The following is a 25,781-nucleotide window of genomic DNA, read 5'->3' as shown; positions in this document are numbered from 1 at the left end:
CCCCCTCTCTCAAGCAAAGATTATGTTTAGAGAACATACCCCGAGGCCGTTAGTAACCACGTAGCTGCATTTGAACGAGCAGTTCAAGAGATCTCTGGTTAACTTCTGCAGAAGGGCCCCTCCTGAGCCAAAGGCAATGTTTTCAATGCTCCATTTCTGCTTTTTCATGCCCTCCACAATCTGGAAACGGTAGAAAACGCCTTTTCAGCATCACACAAGCAAAGTGCAGGGTTTAAATTAAGCCTACCCCTCATAATCTACGTGCAGGGAATCTCAGTTGGGTTTTACACAAATTTTGGTGGACAAACGTAACCTACAGAAACGAAGATTTTTTTTGTAAGTTATGTTTAGACACCAAAATTGCATAAGACCCGGTTTTGTTTTTTGGTAGGTTACATTTCTCTACAAAATTGGGGGGGGGGGAGATAATAATAATAATAATAATAATAATAATAATAATAATAATAATTTATTGCATTTGTATGCCGCCCCTCTCCGCAGACTTGGGGCGGCTAACAACAATAATAAACACAACATGTACAATCCAATAATAAAAAACAACTAAAAACCCCTATTATAAAACCAAACATACACACAAACATACCATGCATAACTTGTAATGGCCTAGGGGGAAGAGCTATCTCAACTCCCCCATGCCTGGCGGTATAAATGAGTCTTGAGTAGTTTACGAAAGACAGGGAGGGTGGGGGCAGTTCTAATCTCCGGGGGGAGTTGGTTCCAGAGGGCCGGGGCCGCCACAGAGAAGGCTCTTCCCCTGGGGCCCGCAAACGACATTGTTTAGTCGACGGGACCCGGAGAAGGCCAACTCTGTGGGACCTTATCGGTCGCTGGGATTCGTGCGGTAGCAGGCGGTTCCGGGGGTAATCTGATCCATTGCCATGTAGGGCTTTAAAGATCATGACCAACACTTTGAATTGTGACCAGAAACTGATCGGCAGCCAATGCAGGCCATGATAGCATCCTGTCTGGTTCCTGTTAAGAAATATTCTGGAATAGGGAGGGAATCTACTGTCAACAGTCTTCCAACCCACGTGATACATTTTTTAAAAATACACCGCTCAAAAAAAAAAAAAAGAGAACACTTCAACAACACAATATAACTCCAAGTAAATCAAACTTCTGTGAAATCAAACTGTCCACTTAGGAAGCAACACTGATTGGCAGTCAATTTCACATGCCGTTGTGCACATTCCATTTTGTACAGAACAAAGTGTTCGATGAGGATATTTTATTCATTCAGATCTAGGATCACGAGGCGACGGGCGGGCTTACCCATGAGATTGATTTTTTTGCTTCTGCTCATGCGCAGAAGCAAAATCTCATTCTGATGCGTCTACGCCGGAGATGTGAAGCTGTCTAAGTACAGTGGCACCTCTACCTAAGAACGCCTCTACTTAAGAACTTTTCTAGATAAGAACCGGGTGTTCAAGACTTTTTTGCCTCTTCTTAAGAACCATTTTCTACTTAAGAACCCGAGCCCGGAAAAATTTCCCAGGAAATTTGAGAGCGGCACGAAGGTCCGCCCAGTTTCCTGCCATTCCCCCCTTAATCCCGACCATCTCGGGCTTTTCTGGGCTGCCAGAAGAGGTTGCGGTCCCCCTCTTGCCCGCCTGGGTTTCTCTCTCTGGCGCAGTGTATGGGAGGCAGCCTTGCGCCGGGTATATGGGAAGCGTGTGCTCCTCCTCGCCGCCTCAGGGTCCCTCTTTTTTTTTTAAGCTTCAACATTTTGGGTTATTTTGATTCCCCTCACCTCACCTTCTTCCTTCGGCAGTGACTGTCCTCCTCCTCTTCTTCCTCCTCCTCCTCCTCCCACCCAAATTCCGAGCTTTTATTTCTTTCCTAATGGGTTTGCACGCATTATTTGCTTTTACATGGATTCCTAGGGGAAAAATTGCTTCTACATACAAACTTTTAGACTTAAGAACCTGGTCACGGAACAAATTAAGTTCTTAAGTAGAGGTACCACTGTATAATCTCTGCTAGGCCCTCTTGACCAGAGCTGCAATGTGAACAGCCCAGGTCAGGTCCTCTTTTATGATAACACTTAGAAACTTTTGACAACGCAAGTCTCTTTTTCCCCTTGCTAAAAAAGACAACCGTGGGGTTGTTGGAGAGGCCCCATGGAGGTTTGGAAAACGCACTTCCGGTTTGCCCGTCGGGCTGTTTTTTGCACTCCGGGGCTTCAAAGACGCTTTCCTGAGCCCTCTGGAGTGCAAAAAACTGTCCAACGGGCATAAACGGAAGTCCATTTTTCCAAACTTTCGGTTTGGTCATCTGGCTGTTTTTTCCACATCCCAGGCTTCAGTGAGGCCTGTGCACATGTGCGGGATGGGGTGTGGCTACATTCATGCATGCTAGCACAACAACCACACACCTACTTTTGGTACACAAATCAAAAAAGGTTCGCCACCACTGCCCTATGTCTTTCTGGACAAGGGGATGTCCAGTCACTTCTCAAAAAGAGAATTTGTATGCCGCCCCGAGTCTTTGGAGAGGGGCAGCATACAATAATAATAATAATAATAACAATAATAATAATAAGAAGAAGAAGAAACAAAATCCAGCATAGTGATCTCGTTTGCTGTGTTGTACTGACAATAATAATAATAACAACAACAACAACAATAATAAGTCTGCGGAGAGGGGCGGCATACAAATCCAATAATAATAATAATAATAATATAATATAATAATAAAATAATAATAAAAATAATAAAAATCCAGCATAGTGATCTCGTTTGCTGTGTGGTACTGACAATGATAATAATAATAATAATAATAATAATAATAATAATAATAATAAAAGCCTCCAATGATGGAGCATTCACAACCACAAAAAGTTTCAAAAATCACACCTCTTGCAGTGTGTTGATATCCACGCCATCTCCTTGAATAATTCTGATATAAGGTGGCAATACTTTATAACCTTTTGAATTTTCTGTAATGGGGAACTTCTTTCCTAAAATTTCCAAAACCTGTGTGAGAGAGAGAAAGAGAGAGAGAGAGAGAGAGAGAGAGAGAGAGAGAGAGAGAGAGAGAGAGAGAGAGAGAGAGAATGAGAACATAAATATTAGCAGATCAACCAATTATTCCATTAAATAAATAAACCAGAAAGAAAATAAATTCATAGAAACATAGAAGATTGATGGCAGAAAGAGACCTCATGGTCCATCTAGTCTGCCCTTATACTATTTTCTGTATTTTATCTTAGGATGGATATATGTTTATCCCAGGCATGTTTAAATTCAGTTACTGTGGATTTATCTACCACGTCTGCTGGAAGTTTGTTCCAAGGATCTACTACTCTTTCAGTAAAATAATATTTTCTCATGTTGCTTTTGATCTTTCCCCCAACTAACTTCAGATTGTGTCCCCTTGTTCTTGTGTTCACTTTCCTATTAAAAACACTTCCCTCCTGAACCTTATTTAATCCTTTAACATATTTAAATGTTTCGATCATGCCCCCCCCCTTTTTCCTTCTGTCCTCCAGACTTAAGTTCGTAAGACGAGGTATCACTGTAGTTAGTTTTGCTCTGTAATTTTGAAACCGTTTAACTCCGAGCCCTTACCTTCAGCACGGTGTCGAGGGGATTTCCGGAATCGGGCCGGATAATCAGAGGCGCTTCTGGACTTCTCGACTCAATCAAATGCCTTAAATCCTCACCCCAGATTTTTTCGCAAGCATTGTAAATGTCGTAACTGTCGCTGACCACAGATACAGGCACGGAAGAGAAATGGGTCACGATGTGTCTGAAAGCGTCTTTTTCGTGGTCTTTCCCCCAAGCTGTTATAGTACTGGAAGAAGAGGCGCGGATTAAATTTGGAGACATTTGATAGACTGTTGTATAACTCTGCTTCAACGGTTCGGAAGTTTATGCTTTGGTCGCGCACACGCTGTTTCAACCCCGCTCCGCTCACAGGCAAGTTTATTATTATTATTTTTATTATTATGTATTGGATTTGGGTTTTTTTTGTTTTTTTTAAATATCTCTTTATTAAATTTTCCTATATCATTCCAATCACACATTATTTTGTATTACAGATTATACATGTTCTCTGTTAACATTCTGACAATAAATTTTGACCATTTTCATTTCATTATATACATTGTATTTCATATTTTTATATTCTAATATCAATTACGTTCAGTGACTGATATATTAAAAAAAAATTTTTACATGGTAACTGTAGGTCGTTTCAATTGTACTGTTGTTTCATATTGTATTGCTTTTATATTCTCTTTTGAACCCATTCATGCCATTTTTGCCATGTTCTTTTTGATTCCATGATTTTATTTCCTTTGATTGAGTTCGTCCATCTCCACACAGGTATATTTTCTTATCTATAATTAAATCTTCCGTTGGCATCTGATCACTTTTCCAGAGTTGTGCTATCGCAATTCTCATAGCGGTGTTTATATGTGTTGTGAGGAGCATTGTTTGTTTTGAATAATGTTTTCTCCAAACTTCTATTATTTATTATTATTGATTGGATTTGTATGCCACCCCTGTCCGCAGACTCAGGGCGGCTAACAACAATGATAAAAAAACAGCATGTAACAATCCAATTAATAAAACAACTAAAAACCCTTATAGTAAAACCAAACATACACACAAACATACCATGCATAACTTGTAATGGCCTAGGGGGAAAGAATATCTTAACTCCCACATGCTTGGTGATAAAGGTGGGTCTTGAGTAATCTGTGAAAGACAAGGAGGGTGAGGGCCATTCTAATCTCTGGGGGGAGTTGATTCCAGAGGGCCGGGGCCGCCACAGAGAAGGCTCTTCCCCTGGGGCCCGCCAAACGACATTGTTTGATCTACCGGACCCGGAGAAGGCCAACACTGTGGGACCTTATCGGCCGCTGGGATTCGTGCGGTAGAAGGCGGTTCCGGATGTATTCTGGCCCAATGCCATGTAGGGCATTAAAGGTCATGACCAACACTTTGAATTGTGACCGGAAACCGATCAGCAGCCAGTGCAGGCCGCGGAGTGTTGCAGAAACGTGGGCGAATCTAGGGAGCCCCACGATGGCTCTCGCGGCCGCATTCTGCACGATCTGAACTTTCCGAACACTTTTCAAAGGTAGCCCCATGTAGAGAGCGTTGCAGTAGTCGAGCCTCGAGGTGATGAGGGCATGAGTGACTGTGAGCAATGACTCCCTGTCCAAATAGGGCCGCAACTGGTGCACCAGGCGAACCTGGGCAAACGCCCTCCTCACCTTCCGAGCATGCATAGCGGGTTAAAAAAGGAAAATGGCGGCATTCGGGCAGGTGGGCGGAGCCTCGCACTGCCACCACTACCGGCTCTCTGTACTAGCGGTGTCCGCCACTACTGGTACACCTTTAACTGGGCTGAGCTGGTAGCATTTTAACCATAGTCTGCTTGTGATCAAAAATCCTTTAGGTCATGGGTCTCTAACTTTAAGACTTGTGGACTTCAACTCCCAGAATTCCTCAGCTTTGCTGGCTGAGGAATTCTGGGAGTTGAAGGCCACAAGTCTTAAAGTTGTCAAAGTTTAAGTCCTGCTTTAAGTAGAAAAACGTGGTTGTTTTTTTTTCCTTGGAGCAAATTTAGGCAATGTTTTCATTCTTGTGAAAGATTTAAAAATCTTCAACTGCCTTGTGGAAGTTTTCTGTCGCTCCTATCTCAGGCAGCTGACACCCACCCAGCCCTGTGGATGGATTAATTATACTTAAATCATCAATTTTGTTAGAGTAGTATTGATTTCCCAAAAGAACTTAATCGTGAAGGGTTGCAAATGAACCTAATTAGAAAAATGTAAGCCTTGAATCAAGGAGTCCTTGGACTAATACGCTTTATCTGTAACAATTTTTATTTTAAAGTCCCCAAACAGGGCACTGATGCGTTTGAAGAGAAAACAATATTATTTTTATTATAAATTATATCTAAGTGACTTGATCGATTCCCTAAAGGAACTGAGAAGGCAAATGTAAGATGTCAGTGTGAATTAATTCAAGAAGATGGAGCTTTCATTCGTTTTCCTTGAAATTATAACACGTCAAACAGAAGCTGCAAATAAATTACTGGTTGGTATCAGAATTGCTTATGAATTGCAGCTATGTGACAGGTATGGTGTTTCTTTGTGTGTATGTGTGGGTAGATAGATAGACAGACAGAGAAAGATAGGGAGAGAGAGATATGGATGAGATAGATGGATGGATAGGTAGGTAGGTAGGTAGGTAGATAGGATAGATAGACAGATAGATATAGACGATAGATAAATGATAGATAGGTGATAGAAAAATGATAAGTATAGATAATATATAGTCCATTGATTGATTGATTGATTGATTAGTGGATGGTAGGTAGAAAGAAAGAAATGATAGATGATAAATAATATATAGAGATAATGATTGATTGATTGATTGATTGATTGATTGATTAATAGATAGTACGTAGGTAGGTAGGTAAATGATAGAAAAAGGATAGAGGATAAATAATATATACAGATGATAATGATTGATTGATTAATAGATAGTACGTTGGTAGATAGGTAGATGATAGAAAAAGGATAGATGATAAATAATATATAGAGATGGTAATGATTGATTGGTAGATGGAAAGTGGGTAGATAGAAAGAAAGAAAAAGGATAGATGATAAATAATATATATAGATAGATATTATAATGATTGATTGATATAGTAGGTAGGTAGATGATAGAAAAATGATAGATGATAGATAATATAGAGAGATAATGATTGATAGATGCTAGATGGATGGATGGGTGGATGGATGAATAGGTAGACAGACAGACAGACAGACAGACAGACAGATAACCATAGAGATAGCCCAAAATTTCAGTTGCTAGCTTAAGTGAATTCTGCCACTTTTTATTGTGTTTCTTGTTATGGCTGTTAAGTGGATAACTTCAGTTGTTAAGATTCACAATTATCTTAGTCATGGTTGTCACCTGATAAGGATAACAAAAAGGACAGGCTGCTATATCGAATACCGATAAAACAAACACCTACCTGTGCTCTGCAGCTGGAATGGAATAACCCGAGACAGGATCTTTTGTGCCGTAATATTTCTTAATTAAAACAATCCCTGCTACGGTATCCGTGCCTTTGAAGTTCACCAAATGTGCCGACGCGCCGATTCCTGCAGTCTGGGAAAATATGGTTTCTGTTTTAATGAGCAGTAGAGTAAAAAAAAACCCCACCAATCTTTTCTCGGGTTTTACAACACTCTAAAAGGCCATTCAGATTCAGTCTTTGACTTAAAACCGTTCGTTCGGTGACAGTTCAAAGTTACAAGGGCACCCAAAAAAAAAAGAAAAAAAGTAATGTATCTTTTTGGTGTCTTTTCAGCAATTATTCCCCCATTTTATGATTGATTGATTGATTTAATTTTTGTGCCGCCCTTCTCCTTAGAGTCAGGGTGACTTACAACATGTTAGCAATGGCACTTTTTTAACAGAGCCAGCCTATTGCCCCCACAATCCGGGTCCTCACTTTACCCACCTCGGAAGGATGGAAGGCTGAGTCAACCTTGAGCCGGTGATGAGATTTGAACCGCGAAAGTCGAATTTCCGCAAAGTAGAGATGCGGAAGTAAATACACCATTTTTGGCTATGAACAGTATCACAACCCATCCCTTAACACTTTAAACCCCTTAATTACCATTTCCCATTCCTTTAACAACCATTTACTCACCATTATTACTGGTACTCACCATTGAATAAGACACTTAGTGATCCTGATATTTATGAACATAATTATTTATTAACAATAATTATTTTTTTTGTTATTTATTTGCAAAAATTATTAGTTTGACGATGACGTATCCCCCACGAAAATCGAGGGAACACTGTATATTCAATATATAAGATGCACCAACATTTCTACTCTTTGGAGTGGGGGAGAAAATGTGTGATAATACTCTGAAAAGTCTGGTAAATAATTAAAAACATTACCTCCAATGAAGGGCTACAAAAAGATTTACTACCACATTGTGGGCGTGGCTTATTGTTTGGGTGTGGCTTGCCGTCCGTGTGACCAGGTGGGAGTGGTTTGATAATCATGTGACTGGAGGTGGCTTAAAGATCATGTGACTGGGTGGGAGTGGCTAAGTTTTCAAATACAGTATTCCCTTGATTTTCGCGTGTTCGAACTTCGCGAAACGTCTATACCACGGTTTTTCAAAAATATTAATTAAAAAATACTTCGCGGTTCCCCCCCCCTATACCACGGTTTTTCCCGCCCGATGACATCATATGTCATTACCAAAATTTCGTCTGCCTTTAAAAAACATTTTTAAAATAAACTTTAATAAATAAACATGGTGAGTAATAATCTAAGTGGTTGCTAAGGGAATGGGAAATTGTAATTTAGGGGTTTAAAGGGTTAAGGGAAGGCTTGGGATACTGTTCATAGCCAAAAATAGTGTATTTACTTCCGCATCTCTACTTCGCGGAAATTCGACTTTTGCGGGCGGTCTTGGAACGCGTCCCCCATGAAAATCGAGGGAACGCTGAAGAAGCTTAGAAACATAGAAGTCTGATGGCAGAAAAAGACCTCATGGTCCATCTAGTCTGCCCTTATACTATTTTCTGTATTTTATCTTGGACTCTTTTTTCAGCTGATTAAGTCCCACTATTTGAATAGCCACAAAAAGGACAAATGACAGACAGCATTATTTATTGAGGAGCACAGTCACATTTGAAGGTTTCGTACACACGGTTCAGTACGATAACAGATTAGGCAAGTAGCTCAATTTTCTTTCATTGCTATAAAAGTTCAGTTCTAGATCACGTTTAAAATGATTAAAACGTTTATGGGTAAAAACATACTATTTAATTTATTTCCTATTTTAAAAATAATTAAGGATGGTACTAAGGAAGGACAATAAAAAAGCTATTCAGTATTCAATAAATAGTGCATAAACCTACTACCCCCCCACTGCGTTCACACACACCCCTTTCGCCGTGGGGGCAGTAGCCCATTGCTGGTTACCTCTTGTGAAGAGACCCCTCGGTAGCCGAAGTCATGAAGTTTGTATTCCAGTCCTTCTAAACTGCCTGAGGTTTCCAACAAGTATTTTGCCAGTATCTTCTTCTGCTCCCTGGAATTTGTGGCTACCGTGATGGGATACCACGACTGAACAAGAATTGTCTAGCAAAAGAAAAAGGAACACCATCAATAAGACAAGATAAAACTGGTTCATCCCTTTTGTTTTTCTTGCGAGCACACTGGCACACATTAAAAAAAAAAGAAATTCTGATGCTCGCTGTCAAAATACACATACATACATAGATAGTCCTCAACTTATGACTACAATTCCAGCAGACGTGGTTGGTAAATCCACAGTAGCTGAATGTAAACATGCCTGGGATAAACATATAATTCAAAGTGTTGGTTATGACCTATAAAGCCCTTCATGGCATCGGACCAGAATATCTCCGGGACCGCCTTCTGCCGCACGAATCCCAGCGACCGGTTAGGTCCCACAGAGTTGGCCTTCTCCGGGGTCCCGTCAACGAAACAATGTCGTTTGGCGGGTCCCAGGGGAAGAGCCTTCTCTGTGGCGGCCCCGACTCTCTGGAACCAGCTCCCCCCGGAGATTAGAACTGCCCCCACCCTCCTTGCCTTCCATAAACTCCTTAAAACCCACCTTTGCCGCCAGGCATGGGGGAATTGAGATATCTCCCCCGGGCCTATACAATTTATGTATGGTATGTTTGTATGCATGTTTGATTAATAATGGGGTTTTTAAAAATGTTTTTTAAATTATTAGATTTGTTATGAATTGTTCTATTGCTGTTGTGAGCCGCCCCGAATCTACAGAGAGGGGCGGCATACAAATCTAATAAATAAAATAATAAATAAATAATAATAAATATCCATCCTAGGAAATATTTGCATTGTTTTGTTGTTGTGAGCCGCTCCGAGTCTTCGGAGAGTGGCGGCATACAAATCTAATAAATAATAATAATAAATAGTATAAGGGCAGACTAGATGGACCAGGAGGTCTTTTTCTGCCATCAATCTTCTATGTTTTTAAATTGGTTTTTGAAGAAGAGGTGGGACTTCCATTTGTCTAGAATAGCAATAGCACTTAGACTTATATACCGCTTTCGAGTGCTTTCCAGCCCTCTCTAAGCGGTTTACAGAATGGTATAATAATAATAATAATAATAATAATAATAATAATAATAATAATAATAATAATAGTAGTAGTAGTAGTAGTAGTTATTTAGCAAACTAGATATACTATATTCTTGAGTTTAAAGTAAAAATATAATCTAAAAATATGAAAAAAGTAACATTCCAAATAGACTTATGGCAAGAATTCCTAGTTTATTACACTAAGTAGGAGGGCTGTGTAGAATATTAATTCATTAGCCGATACTTTTTCTATTAGTTTTTTTAATTGTTATATTTAGTATATTTCTCATTAACATTTCATCCTGATTAGGCAAATATTCTGAGCTACCTTCCTCGACCTGATGCTTTCCCATAGTGTGGATTAGAAGAGTTGTGGACTATGAAAAGCGATTCTTACAGGATAATTAAACCTGCATTTCTTGCTTTTAATAATGGGGGTTTTAGTGTTTTTTAAATTATTAGGTTTGTTCTTACATTGTCTTTGTTATTGTTGTGAGCCGCCCCGAGTCTACGGAGAGGGGCGGCATACAAATCTAATAAATAATAATAATAATAACAACAACAACAACAACAACAACAACTCATGCCCTCATCACCTCGAGGCTCGACTACTGTAACGCTCTCTACATGGGGCGACCTTTGAAAAGTGTTCGGAAACTTCAGATGGTGCAGAATGCAGCTGCGAGAGCAATTATGGGCTTCTCTAAGTATGCCCATATTACTCCAACACTCCGCAGTCTGCATTGGTTGCCGATCAGTTTCCGGTCACAATTCAAAGTGTTGGTTATGACCTATAAAGCCCTTCATGGCACCGGACCAGATTATCTCCGGGACTGTCTTCTGCCGCACGAATCCCAGCGACCGGTTCGGTCCCACAGAGTTGGCCTTCTCCGGGTCCCGTCGACTAAACAATGTCATATGGCGGGACCCAGGGGAAGAGCCTTCTCTGTGGCAGCTCTGACCCTCTGGAACCAGCTCCCCCCTGAGATTAGGATTGCCCCCACCCTCCTTGCCTTTCGCAAACTCCTTAAAACCCACTTCTGCCATCAGGCATGGGGGAACTGAAACATCTCCTCCTTGCCCATGTTGTTTTGGTGTTAGATTGATTGTGTGAGTGTTTTTTTAATATTCTGGGGCTGTTTTTTATGATTTCTTTAGTTTAAAATTGTAATTGGATTGGTGGGTATTGGATTTGTTATTATCTACTGTTTTTACCCTGTTGTGAGCCGCCCCGAGTTTGCGGAGAGGGGCGGCATATAAATCCAATAAATCTAATCTAATCTAATAATAATAATAATAATAATAATAATAATAATAATAATAATAATAATATATTTTTAACACTCCATCATAGCCACCATTTATTCATTTCAAAATTCCATGCCACCCACTTCTATCCAGTTTGTGAGCCAGTAGCAGTTTGGATCCGTGTTTTCAACCGTGAAAAGTACATTTCCTCTGGGAATGACAGATCCTTCGGGGACAGCTTTTATCTCGATAGGAAGGCGGCCATCGTACTTCTAGGATGTAAAAGAGAAAGAGAAGGATGGTTCTGAAAACACTCCAAATACTACCGTCAATTTAGACCGATGAAAAAAAATTGGTTTTAATATACAGTGTTCCCTCGATTTTCGCGGGGGATGCGTTTGAAGACTGCCCGCGAAAGTCGAATTTCCGCGAAGTAGAGATGCGGAAGTAAATACACTATTTTTTGCTATGAACAGTATCCCAAGCCTTCCCTTAACACTTTAAACCCCTAAATTACCATTTCCCATTCACTTAGCAACCATTTAGATTATTACTCACCATGTTTCTTTATTAAAGTTTATTAAAAAAAATATTTATTAAAGGTGGACGAAAGTTTGGCGATGACGTATGACGTCATCGGGGCGGGAAAAACCATGGTATAGGGGAAAAAGCCGCAAAGTATTTTTTAATTAATATTTTTGAAAAAACGTGGTATAGCCGTTTCGCGAAGTTCGAATCCGCAAAAATCGAAGGGGCCACTGTAAATACAGCGGTGTTCTCTCTTCTACAACAGCCGGTCAGTAATTAACCTCAAATTAAGGCTCAGACACAAGGTTTCCAAAATGAAAGAGTCTATTTACAATAAAGTTTGTTGAAAAGCACAAACTAGGACAACACTGAAATATTTAAAAAAAATATAGAATGTGCAGAATTAGATATGATGACTAAACGTTTGAATAATCAAACTGAAACAGAATTTTATAAAATATGGGACAAAGTATATGATTGGTGGAATTTCAAAAATGGTATTAACAATTAAACATATAAGTATATATAACTATTTGAAGAACTATAAGATAGAATGAAATAGTACATAGTATAACTAACTTAGAAGTGTATATTTTTTCCTTTTTCTGTATTACTAATAATTTGTCTCTTCCTTTCCGTATAAGTAAAGAATATTTTAAAATATAAAGAAATTTAATTAATAAGTTTAATATTAAAAATATAGAGTTGAATTCAATAAGAATGTAACTTTCACGTGTGGCATTTCTGCTTTGATCTGACTATAGTCAGGATTTTTTATATTTCTGTATTAGTTAGACTTCTACGGCAAGCGGAGCAATGGTAGCTCCTTAAATGTTTAGTGTTGTATGTCTTTGTCTGTCTTTTTAAAAAACAGTAAAAATATTTAAAAAAAGAAAAAAAAAGAAAAATAGGTTTTAATATAAATACAGCGGTGTTCTCTCTTGCATGACAGCCGGCCAGTAATTAACCTCAAATTAAGGCTCAGACACAAGGTTTCCAAAATGAAAGAGTCTATTTACAATGAAGTTTGTTGAAAAGCATAAACTAGGACAAAGGAATGTTTTCTGACTGCCAAAGCTCAAAATGGGAGCTGGACTTAATAAGATATAATCCCAAACAAATGGTTTCAAAGCCAAGAATTACTCACGAGATTATTAACCCTTAACCTTCAGAATTATCTTCTGCCCCACGAATCCCAACAACTGATTAGGTCCCACAGAGTTGGCCTTCTCCGGGTCCCATCGACTAAACAATGTCGTCTGGCGGGCCCTGGGGGAAGAGCCTTCTCTGTGGTGGCCCTGGCCCTCTGGAATCAACTCCACCCGGAGATCAGAACCGTGCCCACCCTCCTTGCCTTTCGTAAATTACTGAAGACCCACCTATGTCGTCAGGCATAAGGAAACTGAGCCCCTGGGTTTATATTATTTATGTATGGTATGAGTTGTATGGTTTTAATAATTTTAGATGTTTTTTTAAATGTATTAGATTTATTTACATTGTTGTTATTGTTGTGAGCCGCCCCGAGTCTTCGGAGAGGGGCAGCATACAAATCTAATAAATTAAATTAAATTGTCCAGAACTGCAGTAAGATTTGTTTGAACAAGAGACAAAAACACTTCATGTGCTCTTTTTTTCTCCGAAGGAACAAACGTTGATTTACTGCAAAGAAAACTTCCCAACTCCCCCCCCCCTTATATACACATGCAGACTGTGCACAGCTGTGCTGTCTTCCTCCTTCTGAGTCTACATAACTGCTCTTGCCTCTCCTGCAACCTTCTCACTCTTGCGTCCAGAATTGGATATCTTCTTCCTCCTAAGACCCAGGCAAAGTCCCAGTTGGGGGTTCTATAGCCTTTGCAGGCTCCTCACACCCAATCTCTCCCTCCTCCTCACTGTCTGACTCCTCTGACGGTCACACAGTCCGACCGTGCCCAGACGGTCCCAGTTCATCAGGCCCGAAGTCTGTTGCCAGAGGACCTGGCTGCGATCCAACCACAACAAGTGGTACCTTGGTACTCATTGTTAATTGAGTACCAAAACTGATGAGTACCAAGCAAATGCTTCCAAGAAATAATATAGTGCATGAGTCTCCAACACCTGGTCCATGGACCAGCACCGGGCCATGGCATGCCAGAAACCTGAAAGAAAAGAAGACCCATACACAAGATGCAGACAGCATCCTCCCTCCACTAAATGGAAAAAAGTTTCTCCACAGTAAATGGTCCTCAACCAACTCAGGTCATGATAGATTCTGAGGAGGATGTGAGCCAGGCCCATCTTGGTACTCTGGGCCAGTGGAGTTACCAGCTGATGCAGAGAATGAGATAGACCTGGAAGAACCTGAAGGACCACCAGAGGTGGCAGATATGCCAATGACAGTAGAGTCTGACTTAGAAGAGGAGGAGGAGGAAGATCGGGAGCCTTTGTTAGATGCCCGCTTTAGAAGACTAAGAAAAAAAACAAGAATACTTGTATGAGAAAAGGAAGTAGTCTGTAGTTTGTTAACACTAGGGCATTGTTGACCACTCCCCATAAGTATTTTAAAGGTGATGAATGGGTAATCCCGGGTGGAATTTCAACATTTTACAATGGAGTCGGGTGATGTTTGAGGTTTTAGCTAGGTTACGCTAGCCAACTGTTATTTTCCTGCTAAAATCCTTGGAATAATACAAATCTAAATAATAAATAAAATAAATAAATAAAATAAGCCACCCTGAGTCTTTGGAGAGGGGCGGCGTACAAATCTAATTAATAATAATAATAATAATAATAATAATAATAATAATAATAATTATTATTATTATTATTATTATTATTAATAAAAGTGCCCTGTCTGCGGAGATGCTGGGAAGTTGTAAATATAAGTCTGTGAAACTGGAGATTCTTTATCTCATGAAGGAATTCGCAACTAGCTTTGACCTTTGGCAGCAGCCTAACTGTGGACCTGTTATCTTTTAATTACTCTCTGCCAATTTAATCTCAACATGCATGAATTTGGCTTGTATAAATGATGCTTTCTATATAAAAAAGATTGATTTGAAATAGCGCGTGGATTCCTCCATTGTTTTCAAGCTGCATAGGCCCGGGATAGAACACAAGGAAGCGGTCCCTGGTGTCTTAAACTTTGGGGGCTGCTATTATAGTGAATCACAAGCAAGCTGACAAATTCCAGCTTGCGCACTGAATACCAAACAATGAGTATCAGGACAAAATGTTCGTTTCGAAATGCTGAATGTTGAATACCAAGGGGGAAAAAAAGGAAGGACAGCTGCTTCTTGCAAAAGCACCTTGGCCTGGTTGGTTGAGAAACTTCATCAGAAATCTTATTTCATACAAACAATTTGCCCAGCATATTCAACTCAACATATTCCACATTTTTTTCTATACAGAAGCCAATTCTTCCTACCAAAGTTTTAAATTCGCATTTGCCATGCGGAAAGCACACTGCTTTATCCATGAACTTTCAATCAATCAATCAATCCAATCAATCAATCAATCATCTCGTAGTCCTACGAAATTGAAAGACAACCTCTGGCAATTTCATAGATAACTCTTTTTTTTACAATAAGTACTATGTCCTCTACCAAGGGACGCAACTTTCTACTAAATGCAAATATTAATTCGATTTGTTTTTTTACCTCCAGAATATAGTTCCATCCTGTTTCATTGAAGACATCGTCTTGAAAATGTTCCTTGTATACTGCTTTGGCTATCTGTATTTTCTCTTTGGTTATCACTTTGCCTGTGAAACAATTCAAACTTTATTATATACTCAAAGAAAGTCGGTTTGGCAATATTGTCTCTGTGTGTGTATTTTAAATTTAAATAATATATCAAAAACATATTATTACTTCTGCTAACTGCTGCTTTTGGAGAAGCCAAAATGATAAATCGGGAAGCGACCGTATTTTTCGGCACATACGACGCACTGGAGCATAAGATGCACCTTAGTTTTTGAGGAGGAAAATAGGGAAAAGTATCTGCTCACCAGATATTCATCTGGCTAGTGTCCTTAGTATGGTCAGCTTCAGTCTATGCCGAGAATCGAAACTGAAAACAGAATCTTAAGGCTGTGCGTGGTTCAGTCCTATCTATACTCTCAGCCCACTCTGTGTTTGTCTGCTCTGTTGAAATGAAACTAACTCCTGCTTGTTAGTTAGCTACTTAAACAAATAATAATCTTATGGCATTGTGTGCATAGTTCCCTCTAAGCTGAGCAGTGAGCAATCGCTCACTTAAAAATCATCATCAACTCAAGAGTTTTCCAAACCTGCCCAGAAGCCGAGAGGGAAAGAGTGAGAGGGAAGGAGAGAGAAACAGATAGAAAAAAGAGAGGAAGGAAAAGAGAAAGAAAAAGAATGGGAGTAAGGAAGAGAGAAAGAAAATCAAAATCTAGTTTGAAACTAGCTCAACTATTTAAGTGGCATTTTGATATTGATAGAGTTGCCCTATTATGAGCTCACTGTTATAGACACACAGTACAGTATTTTATTTTGAAATTCTCTGAGTTTTTTATTTGTTTGTTTGTTTGTTTATTTATTTTTCCTGTGCCGCCCAGTCCCGAAGGGACTGCCGCTCACACACTATACTTTTCCGCCCGCCCCCCCCAAAAAATTAGAGGGAACACTGATTGTGTGTATTTCCCCGAAAATAAGACTGTCTTATACAAATTTAATAAATAATAATAATAATAATAATAATAATAATAATAATTATTATTATTATTATTATTTGGGACCCTGAAATAAGCGCTTGGCCTTACTACCATGCCCTCAAAAGCCCGATTGGGCTTATTATCAGGGGATGTCTTATTTTGGGGGAAACATGGTATATTTATAAAGAAGTTTGTGAATCCAGCTAAATCAGTCATCTGTGTGTGCTTCTAGGAATTGATTTGTTTGCAACAAACTCTGATAGAGAGTACAAGGCGGTTTCTCTTTTCTATTGCTTAAGAGCAATCTTCAACCGTAACAGTTTTATGGCTATAATTAACCTCTGATTCAGCATCCAAATAGGATAATTGCCTATTAGTAGCATAATAGGTGACCATAAACATCCAGATTCTGAAACCTCAATTGATAAGATAAATTGAAATATTACTTAGTAGAGGAGATAAGCTAAGGGACACATGGACAACAGCCAGGATTTCCCGAACGTCGTCACTCTGCTAAGCAAATAATTCCCTCCACACTGTCAAACTAAGTCTGCACTACTATTAGAAACATAGAAGACTGACGGCAGAAAAAGACCTCATGGTCCATCTAGTCTGCCCTTATACTATTTCCTGTATTTTATCTTACAATGGATATATGTTTATCCCAGGCATGTTTAAATTCAGTTACTGTGGATTTACCAACCACGTCTGATGGAAGTTTGTTCCAAGGATCTACTACTCTTTCAGTGAAATAATATTTGATAAGATAAATTACTACTACTTTATAAATTACTACTACTACTATTACTACTTATTTCTCATCCCATTTCCTCCCACTTATGACTGTAACTTGTTGCTTGTACCCTTCAGATTTTTATTTATTGATTACTCCTCATTGCTTATTTGACCCCTATGACAACCAATAAGTGTTGTACCTCGTGATTCTTGACAAATGTATTTTTTCCTTTTATGTACACTGAGGGCATCTGCACCAAAGACAAATTCCTTGTGTGTCCAATCACACTTGGGCAATAAAGAATTCTATTCTAAAAGCCTTTTTAATTTAATTTTCTGGAATTTTGCAAGAAGGAGGGGAAATGTCAATTTTATGGGAACTGCCAAGTTCTTTTCAGCCAAATAACTGATCAACTGAATCAACAGCTGATGAGAAATCTAGAATAGGCGTTGATTGCTTACCTGAACGCCTCTTCTCGTACGGTGAGCGGGTACAGCAGTCACATGGGTTGCTCATGTCCAATCCGGTGGAACTGAGCCTAGTATTAAAAAAGCTTGCCGGATCCGCCCCTTCCCCAGAATTCGCGAATCCATAGACTAGGCTCAGTTGTGAAGCTCTGTAGTGTTCAACTCTCATTGTTAGAGGAAAAAGGATTATAGAAAGGTGAAGAAGACACATACAAGGGCGGGAAGTGACTGCTGTACCCGCTCACCGTACGAGAAGAGGCGTTCAGGTAAGCAATCAACGCCTATTCTCCGTACTGAAGGAGCGGGTCCAGCAGTCACATGGGACATACCCAATAGATGGTCCCTAGGGTGGGATTAGATTGCTATCGTGTGAGATAACGGATTGGAGTACCCTTCTGCCGAAGGCAGCGTCCGCCGAAGCGTAAGAATCAATCTTGTAGTGCCTGATGAAGGAATTTGGCGAGGCCCAAGTGGCTGCTTTGCAGACCTCCTCCAACGGGGCTTGAGTCGCCCAAGCGGCCGAGGTGGCTGCGCTCCTGGTGGAATGCGCTGTGATGTTCCTTGGAACTGAGAGGGAAGCCGACTCATAGGCCTTAGATATAGTCCCTCTGATCCAACGGCCTATTACTGTTGAAGACACTTTGGCCCCCATGACTCTGGGATGATAGGCTACGAAAAGTGCTTCTGACCTCCGAAAGGGTCCTGTGCGTTGGATATAGATTCTCAGCGCTCTGATGAGATCCAGGGTGTGCCATCTAATTGCCAAGGGATGATCTCGTTGGAGGCAGAAGGAAGGTAGGACAATGTCCTGAGATCTGTGGAACATGGAACTGACCTTGGGTAAGAAGGTGGGGTCCAGTCGCAAGACTACCTTGTCCTGATGGAATTGACAAAGGTCCTGCCTGATTGAGAGGGCAGCCAGCTCCGAAATGCGTCGGGCAGAGGTAATAGCCACCAGGAAAGCTACCTTAAAGGATAGGTACCTGAGGGACGCCGATTTTAGGGGTTCGTATGGTGCCTGCGTGAGGGAATGGAGAACCCGTGGCAAATCCCAGGATGGATACCTGTGGACCTTGGAAGGTCTGAGGTTGGCTATGCCCTTGAGGAATTCCTGAACTTCAGGGAAGGATCGGAGAGGCTGTCTGCGGGGACCCCCTAGGACAGATGAAATGGCTGCCAGATGACGCCGGAGGGTGCTGGTGGAAAGCCCTTTATGGAAGCCTTGCATAAGGAAGGAAATAATTCTGTGTATGGGGATGCACAGAGGGGATAGACCTTCCTGTAGACACCACTGGTGAAACTTGGACCACGTGTGGTCGTAGATTCGATTGGTCGAACCCCTTCTGGCCTTTAAAATGACCTCCACTGAATCGGGGTCATGACCACGCAGTTCTAAGTCTCTCCTGATAACAGCCAGGCGGTGAGGTGGAACCACTCCGGGTCTGGATGAAATGAGGCCCCCTGCCGCAGCATATCCCCCGAAACGGGGAGTCGCCAAGGGTCCTGGACGGACAGCTGTTGGAGGTCCGCGAACCAGGGCCGGCGGGGCCAATGAGGGGCGATTAAGATTACTCGGGCCCTCTCGGTGAGAACCTTGTGAATCACGTCCGGGAGAATTGGAATTGGAGGGAATGCGTAGAGTAGGCCTGGAGGCCATGGACTCCGGAGGGCATTGATTGCTTCCGCTCCCGGGGATGGAAATCTGGAAAAGAAGCGAGGGAGTTGGGCGTTCACATTGGTCGCGAAGAGATCCAGGACTGGTAGGCCGAATCTGAGGCTGATTTGATGGAACAGGTCCTGATGGAGGTTCCACTCTCCTGGGTCTATCGTTGCTCGAGATAGCCAGTCCGCCTGGACGTTGAGGCTCCCCGAGATGTGGTCGGCTAGGAGCGACCGAAGATGTTTTTCCGCCCAAAGGCCTAACTTGAGGGCCTCCCTCATGAGAGCTTTGGATCTCGTGCCCCCCTGTCTGCAGATATGGCTTTTTGTGGCAATGTTGTCGGTGAGAATGAGAACGTGCCGGTTGGGAATGCGAGGAGAGAAATGCTTCAGAGCCAGGGAAACGGCTCTTAACTCTAGCCAATTGATTGGCCTGGAAGCTTCCTCCGGGGACCACGTGCCCTGGGCTATCATCCCCTGGGCGTGGGCGCCCCATCCCGATAGACTGGCATCTGTGGTGATGACAAATTGATCCGGGCATCTGAACGGGGATCCTTTGTCCATGGCCGGAGACTTCCACCACTTGAAGGATCTGCGAACACTTGGTGGGATGACAATGCGCCGATTTGAGTTGCTGTGCCCCGATCTCTGAAAGGGTAATAGGAGCCACTGGAGTTCCCTAGCATGAAGGCGAGCCCAGGGAATGATGCCTATGCATGACACCATCTTCCCCAAAAGGGAAGACAGAGTTACTATGGATACTGAAGAATTAGATAAAATGTTAGAAATTAACTCCCCTATACTGAGTTTTCTCTCGGGAGAGAGAAAAACCTGGGAAGATTCTGAATTGATAATGGAACCCAGGTGAGAAATGGATGTGGAAGGTTGGAGGTGACTTTTTTCAAAGTTGATGGAAAAACCATGGTCCTGAAGGACTGACATGGTGACAGAAAGGTCTGTTTTCACTTTCTCTAGGGAGTTCCCATGAATCAAAATATCATCAAGATAACATAAAATGTGAATGGGAGACGACCGGATATAGGCCGCCAGGGACCCCCAAGAGCTTTGTAAAGACCCGAGGGGCCGAGGAAAGGCCAAATGGCATCGCCCTATACTGGAAATGCCTGCCTTGAAAGGAAAAACGTAAAAACTTCCTGTGGCATTTGGCTATAGGAATGTGAAGGTAGGCCTCAGTGAGGTCTAGGGAGACCATGAAATCTCCGGAGTGAATGGCGGCCAAAATAGAAGATAAGGAGTGCATTTTAAACTTCCTATATTTGATGAATAGGTTTAGTTTCTTTAAATCCAAAATAGCTCTCCAACCTCCAGAGGATTTTGGAACCATAAATAAAATGGAGTAAAATCCTAGGCCCTTCTGACCGGAAGGCACCGGTTGAATGGCTCTGATGGACAATAGATGAGAAATGGCCTCCTCCATACGGTTACAATCTGAGGAGGACCTGGGAGAAGGGCAGGAAATAAAACGTTTGGGGGGAGGAGAAATAAATTCTAAAAGAAGGCCAGTTTGAACAGTGTCAATGACCCAGGGGTCCTTGGAGGTGAGACGCCAATTTGAGGCGAAATGAGCTAGGCGGCCCCCTATGGGAATAGAGGGAAAATTACCATCTAGGTTTTTTTGAGGCCCTGTTAGAAGAAGCTCCCCTTTGGAAGCGAAAACCTCTACCCCTGGAGTTCCTACTTTGGGAACGAAAGCGGGGGGAATACTGACCTGGAGATCTCTGATAGGACGCCGCTTGATCTTGCTGGCGCCCCGGGCGACGAAAGGACTGCGTTTTGGTAGCCTTTTTTGTAGTTGGACCCAAAACTTTCTTCTTATCCGTGGTTTCCGTGAGGAGAGGATCCAGAAGATCACCGAAAAGAAGGTCGCGCTTTAAGGGTCCCTGGGATAACTGCCACTTCTGGCGTACTCCCGCTTGCCAAGGGCGAATCCATAGGAGTCTCCTTGCCATTGTAGAAGCTGCAATAGACTTAGCAGAAAATCTGGTAGATTGCAAGGTGGCATCAGCCACGTACTGGGCAGCTGCAAAGACCTTGTTGAAGTCTTGTTGACCTCTCAAGTCATCGGGAGGAATATGCTGTTGAAGTTGGCGAAGCCACAGCAGCGTGGCTCTGGAGAAAAAGGAGGCTGCTGCAGAACTTTTAATGGCCCAGGAATCTGCCGTGAATCCTCTTTTGAGCATTTGTTCAATGCGCTTGTCCTCTGGGCGGAGGACTTCCTCCGCCTCTCCCGGCACAGCCGCTGCCGAATGAAGGATCTTGACAGGTTCATCCGGTTTGGGAAAGGATAGAAGCTCTTCATAGGAAGAGGAAAGTTTGTACAACTTCCTGTCTTTAGTTGAGGGATTAAGACTAGAGGCTGGGAAATCCCACTGTTTGAGTAAGGCATCTTTAAACAATTTAGGCATAGGAATTACCTCGTTATCCTCCTGTTCCTCAGTGAAATAAGGTAAATTCTCCTCCGGGGGATCAGTGGAAGTGGAGGCTTGTTTCTCCTGGGCCGCTAATCCCGTAGAAATCCTAGCTTTGAGGAGGAGAGATTTGAATAATTGAGAAGGGAAAATGGTAATTGGAGAAGGAACCTTTATTTGGGATTCCTCATCGTCTGATAGCCCTTGGAAAGGGTCCTCATCATCCTCCATATCCTCATATTCGTCCTGAGAGGAATCTGAATCATCCTGAATAGGAGCCCTAACCGCTGGGGAAGAACCCAAGGGGCGGGAGGGACGAGGAGGAGGAGGAGGTAAGGGAAGCTCATTGATGGAAGAGAGTTTGGCATCAATGGCCTTAGACAACACAGCAAAAATAGATTGGAACTCAGGAGGTAAATTAGAAATATCAGCAGGAATGGCAGAAGAATCCCTAAAGGCCTGGGAGGATCCTGGCTGGGAGGGATCTTCAATAATATCTGGTTCCTCTGGCCCTATGCCCCATAGGTTAGGTTGGGGTCTGTCTAGGTTAGGCTCATCCAGAGATAACACAGGGACCCCAGAAGGAGGTAGATTAGAAGCCTCTGGGGGGTCTTGACTACTGAGTACTTGGGCCTGCACTTTTAAACGTTTTGCTGATTTGTCATGGATTCTTTGTAGGGCTAGGTCCCTTCTCTTCTCGGCCCTGGTGACCTTAGTCGAGGGGCGGGCCCCAGGAGAAGAGGAGGAAGAGGCCTGGGGGATACTAGTAATCTCATCGCCTGTAGGCCTGGCCTCTCTGGGACCTTTAGTTGTGCCTCTCTTGGGAAAGGAAGCCATAGTCTGAAATTTAACAGAAGACAAGGCTGAGCCAATAACTGAATAGAAAAGGAGAAGAATTTTAAGGACTTCCCAAGAGGAATGGATCCTGCTTCGAGGCCTCGAAGCTGCTGAGACGTGAGGACAATCTGGGCAAACCCAGAGTTCGTGCCCCCAAATCCAGCGGGGCCAGCCTCCCTAAACTTTTCAATTAAGTAAACCAAGGCACTCTGGTTGGAGGCTTAGCCGGTGGAGAATTTAGCCTGGGACCCCCAAGGCCCGCTCCGGGATCCACGCGGTGGACTGAGGCCTACGCGGCTGGCAGGAGGCCAACACGAGAGGCCTAGTTTAAAAAGGGCGCGAAGGCCTTCGCGCCTAAAAATCGCTCCGAATATGCCTTAAAGGGGAAGCGATCGACTAAGTCCAGGAGACTAGAAAGCCGTCTCACTCCGCAGGAGGTATATTTTAAGCCCTTTAATATATATGCAATAATTAGAATCAATAAGGCAATCAATTAATACTTGCACTAGAACCTCCAGGCCAAGGGATTAAAGGAATCCACAAGCGGCCGCGGGGATCGTACACGGCAAAACCGCCGGGGGAAAACGAAACCGCAACTTCTCCAAGGGAAAAAAGCCGAGCCGCAAACGGCTGGCGCTATTAGTGCAAGTAAAACAAATAAGGATAAACAGTCTTACTATTTTTGAAGGAAAAGATCGAAGGGAAGGTGTTAGAATGTTGAACGAATGTTGAACGAGCTATCACAATACAACCGCAGGATATGCGAACTGAGCGAATTCTGGGGAAGGGGCGGATCCGGCAAGCTTTTTTAATACTAGGCTCAGTTCCACCGGATTGGACATGAGCAACCCATGTGACTGCTGGACCCGCTCCTTCAGTACGGAGAAGATCCAATAAGGAATATTTCTGGTCTTGATCCTGGGTGCAGCCAATCCTCTAACACAGGGGTTCTTAACCTGGGGGTTGGGATCCCTTTGGGGGTCACCTAAGACCCTGGAAAAAGACAAATTTCCCATGGACTTAGGAACTAAAGCTTCTATTTGGCGCCTTGGAGCATATTTTTACAATCCGACCAATCAGGCGTTTACAGTGGGGGTGTCCCTCTGGCCTTCCTGCCAATCAGCTTAAAGCTCTGTTGGGAGAATTGGCGCTAGACTTATGGTTGGGGGCCACCACAACACAAGGAAGTGTACGAAGAGGTTGCGGCATTAGAAAGGCTGAGAACCACTGCAACCTGTCACGAAGGATTTCTGTCCTACGGCTAGGGTTGACGTTCAATTAAAACGGATTTTGTCCATCTGACAAATAATCCAGAAATAACTGGAACTGAAATTCCACCAAAATCAAGCAGGTTGCTCAAAAATGGATCCGTTAAATTTACAATGCGATGGGATCCAGACATGCTTTCTTCTTAAAACATCCTCTTCAAATGAGGCTCTTCAAACATCTTACATTCCCATGCTACAAGAAGTAGAACAGCAATGTTTTTTACTGTGTTGCCTTGAAAATAAGACCTGCCTTCTATTTTTTTGAACCCCGAAATAAGCGCTTGGCGTTAATTTTTAGGCAGGTCTTATTATCAGGCTGTCCAGGGGGAAAAGCACTTTGAAATTCCCTGACATTTCGCTGTGTAACTTGCGATCTATTTAAGGCGTGGTTGTAGATGACGTCATACCAAACGGCTAAGCCGTGGAGAAATATCAGTAGCTGAGGAAGCAAGTTGTGGCCACAGTTATGCTCATGTTTGTTTGACTCTGCTCATGTTTGCTTGATTCACTTTAATAGTTTGTTTCCCCCCCCGATTTATTTGGTTCAAATTCCCTGTCATTGTACAGTGATACCTTGTCTTACAAACTTAATTGGTTCCGGGACGAGGTTCTTAAGGTGAAAAGTTTGTAAGACAAAACAATGTTTCCCATAGGAATCAATGGAAAAGCGATTAATGCGTGCAAGTCCAAAATTCACTCATTTTGCCAGCCGAAGCGCTCATTTTCGCACTGCTGGGATTCCCCTGATCGCAGCATCGCAAAAACACAGGGGTCCGGAGGTGGGTTTTGAGGACTTTGGTGTTTTTGCGATGCTGCGATTTCACTGATGCTCCCTTCACTGGGAAACCCCACCTCTGGACTTCAGTTGCCAGCAAAGCACCCATTTTTGCACTGCTGGGATTCCCCTGCTGGGATTCCCCTGCAGCATCACAAAAACATGGAAGTCTGGAGGTGGGGTTTCCCATGGAGGGGAGCCTCAGAGGAATCCCAGCAGTGAAAAAACGGGTGCTTCGCTGGCAATGGAAGTCCAGAGGCGGGGCATCCCAGCGGCGGCGACGGGTTTGTAAGGTGAAAATAGATTGTAAGAAGAGGCAAAAAAATCTTAAACCCTGGGTTTGTATCTCGAAAAGTTTGTATGACGAGGCGTTTGTAAGACGAGGTATCACTGTATATTGTTTTTATCATTGCTGTGAGCCACCCCGAGTCTACGGAGAGGGATAATAATAATAGTAATAATAATAATAATTCCCGAACCACCAATTTCCCAGATAATTCCCTGATTCCCTTTTTTTCCCCAGGTTTGCTGGACACCCTGTATTATTTTGGGGTACTTTTCGGGGGGATGTGTTATTTTCAGGGAAACACAATATATTGTAAGAATGAATAAACATTAAAAAGCTAAGACGTAATTGAGTCCGGATCTTATATTTATCTAAGCAATTAATTCAGGACAAAACCCAATGCAACACATATTCCATATTACATTTATGACGTCTCCTTGATACAACCTAAGACAATTCGAAAATTATTCTATATTCCAGCAGAGAAATGGACATCGGGAAATGATAGCGACAACATGGAAAGGCAACATTTGAAAATATAGAAGAAGGGGGTGGTGGGGAAATGTACCTTGTAAGTATTTATTAAGTATGTACTGCAATCCATAAAAAACAGTTTCCTCATATTTGACCTTCCTCAATTTGGAGTTCTCCGTCTTCTTGTCACGACACTCAAAGTAGGAATAAACTTTGCTTGTGTTGGGTGGGTATTGTCTGTAATGTGTCACCTGTAATAAGAAAA

General features: G+C 42.2%; 1 protein-coding gene across 1 annotated transcript in view; it reads right to left on the bottom strand.

Annotated features, from left to right (window-relative positions):
• The window catches only part of NAMPT (nicotinamide phosphoribosyltransferase), a 42,262-nt gene that overhangs the window by 2,645 nt on the left and 13,836 nt on the right, over positions 1-25,781 (bottom strand). The window contains exons 2-9 of the mRNA XM_070755111.1: positions 25,611-25,767; positions 15,570-15,673; positions 11,547-11,675; positions 9,004-9,162; positions 7,021-7,157; positions 3,591-3,816; positions 2,877-2,996; positions 40-180 (exon numbers count right to left, since the gene is read on the bottom strand). Coding sequence (XP_070611212.1) covers positions 40-180; positions 2,877-2,996; positions 3,591-3,816; positions 7,021-7,157; positions 9,004-9,162; positions 11,547-11,675; positions 15,570-15,673; positions 25,611-25,767 — 1,173 coding nt within the window. The remainder of the gene's footprint in view (positions 1-39; positions 181-2,876; positions 2,997-3,590; positions 3,817-7,020; positions 7,158-9,003; positions 9,163-11,546; positions 11,676-15,569; positions 15,674-25,610; positions 25,768-25,781) is intronic.

Source organism: Erythrolamprus reginae, chromosome 6, assembly GCF_031021105.1.
Source record: "Erythrolamprus reginae isolate rEryReg1 chromosome 6, rEryReg1.hap1, whole genome shotgun sequence".
In the NCBI taxonomy this organism is placed as follows: Eukaryota; Metazoa; Chordata; class Lepidosauria; order Squamata; family Dipsadidae; genus Erythrolamprus; species Erythrolamprus reginae.
The sequence above is the reverse complement of the archived record's forward strand: the minus strand, read 5'-3'. Positions and strand labels throughout refer to the sequence as shown.